The sequence below is a fragment of the Aphanomyces astaci genome (genome assembly GCF_000520075.1).
Source record: "Aphanomyces astaci strain APO3 unplaced genomic scaffold supercont1.58, whole genome shotgun sequence".
NCBI lineage: Eukaryota > Oomycota > Saprolegniomycetes > Saprolegniales > Verrucalvaceae > Aphanomyces > Aphanomyces astaci.
The window spans coordinates 37,695-40,697 of record NW_009798321.1 but is presented as its reverse complement, the minus strand read 5'-3'; the positions used below and the strand labels follow the sequence as shown (position 1 = coordinate 40,697).

The 3,003-nt window shown below is 52.6% G+C and overlaps 1 protein-coding gene across 1 annotated transcript in view; it reads right to left on the bottom strand.

Moving 5' to 3' along the window:
• H257_14446 (hypothetical protein) overlaps positions 1–1,926 on the bottom strand; it is a gene marked incomplete at both ends in the record, with an annotated part of 6,609 nt that extends 4,683 nt beyond the window's left edge. Inside the window, 4 exons of the mRNA XM_009842259.1 lie at positions 20–197; positions 272–795; positions 854–1,361; positions 1,441–1,926. Coding sequence (XP_009840561.1) covers positions 20–197; positions 272–795; positions 854–1,361; positions 1,441–1,926 — 1,696 coding nt within the window. The remainder of the gene's footprint in view (positions 1–19; positions 198–271; positions 796–853; positions 1,362–1,440) is intronic.
• Positions 1,927–3,003: the final 1,077 nt, after the last annotated feature.

The following is a 3,003-nucleotide window of genomic DNA, read 5'->3' as shown; positions in this document are numbered from 1 at the left end:
CTCGTCTCGTGGTGGATACCTCGTTCCGTCAGGTAGCCTTCCACTTCGTCGCCAATGAACTCACTCCCGTTGTCAGACCGCATGGTCTTAAGCTTGGCGCCCGATTGCCGCTCGAGCCATGGTAGGTACTCCTTCATGGCGGCGAACGTGTCGCTCTTCTTGCGGAGGAACTTGACCCAGACGTAGTTCGTGGCGTCCTCCGTGAAGGATAAAAATACTTGGCGCAGTTGGGTGACTCGACCTTTGCTGGTCCCCAGAGATCTGTGTGAACGCACATGCCGAGCTGGTGACGCGGGCAATCGCCTTCCTTGGGCGGCGACGTGTGTGTTTTCTTGCCGCGGATGCAGTCTTCGCACGACAGGCTGTCCGGTAACCTTAGGTTGGTAGGTCCTCCCTTCGTGGCCTTGATCATTGCTGACATCGAGTTCCAGGGGACATGGCCGCAGCGGGTATGCCACAGCATCGGTTCGGCGACCTCGGCTGAGTTCGCTTGGTCTGCCGCTGGCCTTGGCTTGAAGACGTCCCCGTGCACCGCGTACAAGCGCGCCGCGTTCCACTTGCCGGCGATCGACAGGTGTGTCCTCGATCGGATGTTACAGTAATCTTTCTTGAATGGAATGGACGCGCATCTGCACTGCCGGTGATCCGGCTGATGGAGATGAGCGTCTTGGTCAGGCTCGGGACGAGCAGCACGTTGCGAAAGACAACTGTACGTCCCGTGTCCCTCGATTTCATTCTCACGTCCCCCGTCGTAGTGACAGAGATCGGGTGGCCGTCCGCGAGTCGGACGCCGCGCTTGCACGCGATCGCATCGTGGAGGATGGTTTCGTCCCCCGTCATGTGGCACGTGCACCGCTGTCCACAATCACTTCGGCTTTGGATGAGAGGACGTTGTTGCATTCATCGTCGTCGTCGCTCAACATTGTTGCATAGTTGGCCAGGTCGGCCGTCACTTCGTCGATCTCATCTTCGAGTTCCATTGGACCACCGCTTTTGTCCCCGTCCGTCTCGTGACGGTAGGTTTTCATGTCGCCATCGGCTTGAGCGATGCTTATCTCTTGGACCATAAATAGGTCTTCGTCGTCGTCATCCTTGACGTAGTTGCTGTCGTCATGTCGCCCCCATCCGCTACGTCCGCGTCCACGGCCGCCGCCACGACCGCCGTTTGTCCTTGGGGGTTGGCGCACGTTTTGGCGGTCAATTCCTTTCTCTCTGTCGGCGGAACGTCGGCGGCAGTCTGCCTTGTAGTGGCCGGTCTTCCCGCAGTAATGGCAGTCGTCCGGGCCGACGTTGAGGGCGTCGTCCATTGTATTCGCTCGCTTGGCCAAAATTAGGGTCGTGTAGCTTTTGACGCTCGTCGTCTAATTTAAGCTCGGAAAGAATCGGCGGCATCGGGTCGTATGCCGTGGTGGTACGTCGCTCGCGTGTGATGTACATTACTGTGTTGGCGAATCTCGGTGGTAGGAGACACAGGAAACGGGTTAAGTGCGCCTTGTCCGCCGTCGTGTCACCGGCCGCCGAGAGCTTGCGCATGAACTCTTGGAACTGGTCGGCGAACGCTTCCAGCCCCGTGCGCTCAATCCATTCCAGCTTGCTCATTTGAAGTTGGAGGGTAACGAGGTTGACCTCGGACGCGCTCTCGTAGATGGCCTTGAGAGATTCCCATGTCTCATGGGTTGTAGCCGTGTCCTTGACGAATTGGAGATGGTCCGCGTGTATGCCTAGTTGAATGTAGGATAAAGCAACTAGGTCGTCTTCTTCATTTGACCCATTCGAGTATGTTCCGTCTGCAAAGCGGACCTTCTTGAGGTACTTACCCAGCTTTTGCTGGTTGATCTTGGCCCGCGTCTTGACGCACCATTCACGGTAGTTGCTACCGTCGAGCTTGAGCCTGGTCGTTGAGTCGGAGAGGTACTTTTCGGCCATTGGGCTCATAACCTGTTGAATTCCTCCAGGTTATGTGTGTGACGAACTCAAAGGTTTAGAGCGCTTTCTCTCTTGGCTCTTATTTTGGAAGTGACTAACTTACGTGTCCATGCGATCTTCCTGCGATCTTTCCGGTACTGTAGTGCTAACCGGTTTTGTCTTCCGAATGTATGTAACATGTAACCGCCTCATGGGCTGAAACCACAACAGTACTCACACAGGCACAGTACAGCTGTTCCTCCTAATGGGAACTGATAAGGTGATACGGCGCATTACACTAAACGATACGTGCTTAGTGCCCAATGCCACGTCCAATATTATAAGCGATAATGCGCTGAAACGCCAAGGCTACCACATAATAGATGGTCTTAGTGGCCCATACAAATTCGTCTTTAAGGAAGGGCATCTGATGTTCACCGCAATAGCTGTGAACGGAACATATTATATTCGTCACCACAACCTCAAACAAAGGCAGGTATTCTGTCACACTGCAAAGTGTACACATGTAACACCAACAGTGCATGTCTCAGCATCTCGTGCTGAGTCATTGCTTAGAGAATGGCATATAAGGACCGGTCATATGGGCCGTGAAGCTGTGATTACCATGCTAAGCAGTGGTCTTGTCAAAGGACTACCTAAGCTGCAAAGTAGTATGCTCAATAGCATCCCTTTCTTCTGTAAGGTCTGCGCTACAATGAAAATGCGCCGAATGTCCTACCGAAATGCTCGAGGCTCTCGAGAAATTGGAACTGTCCATATGGACACAAATGGACCAATGAAAGTGAAGGGAGTATACTCCGGTAAACTCGGCATGAAATATTACGTGAATATTGTTGAAGATGCCACGTCATGGCGATGGTGTTTCATACTCAAGAAAAAGAGCCAGGTGTTTGAAAACATTCGAAACCTTGTTCAAAACTTGGACAGGAAAGGCGCCATCAAGATTCGAGTTATTCGAAGTGATGGTGGCACTGAATTCGTCAATAAAGAATTAGATGACTTCTGCAAGTTAAAGGGTATAACCTATCAAAAGTCTATACCGTATTCACCAGAAGAAAATGGTGCCGCTGAGAGAGA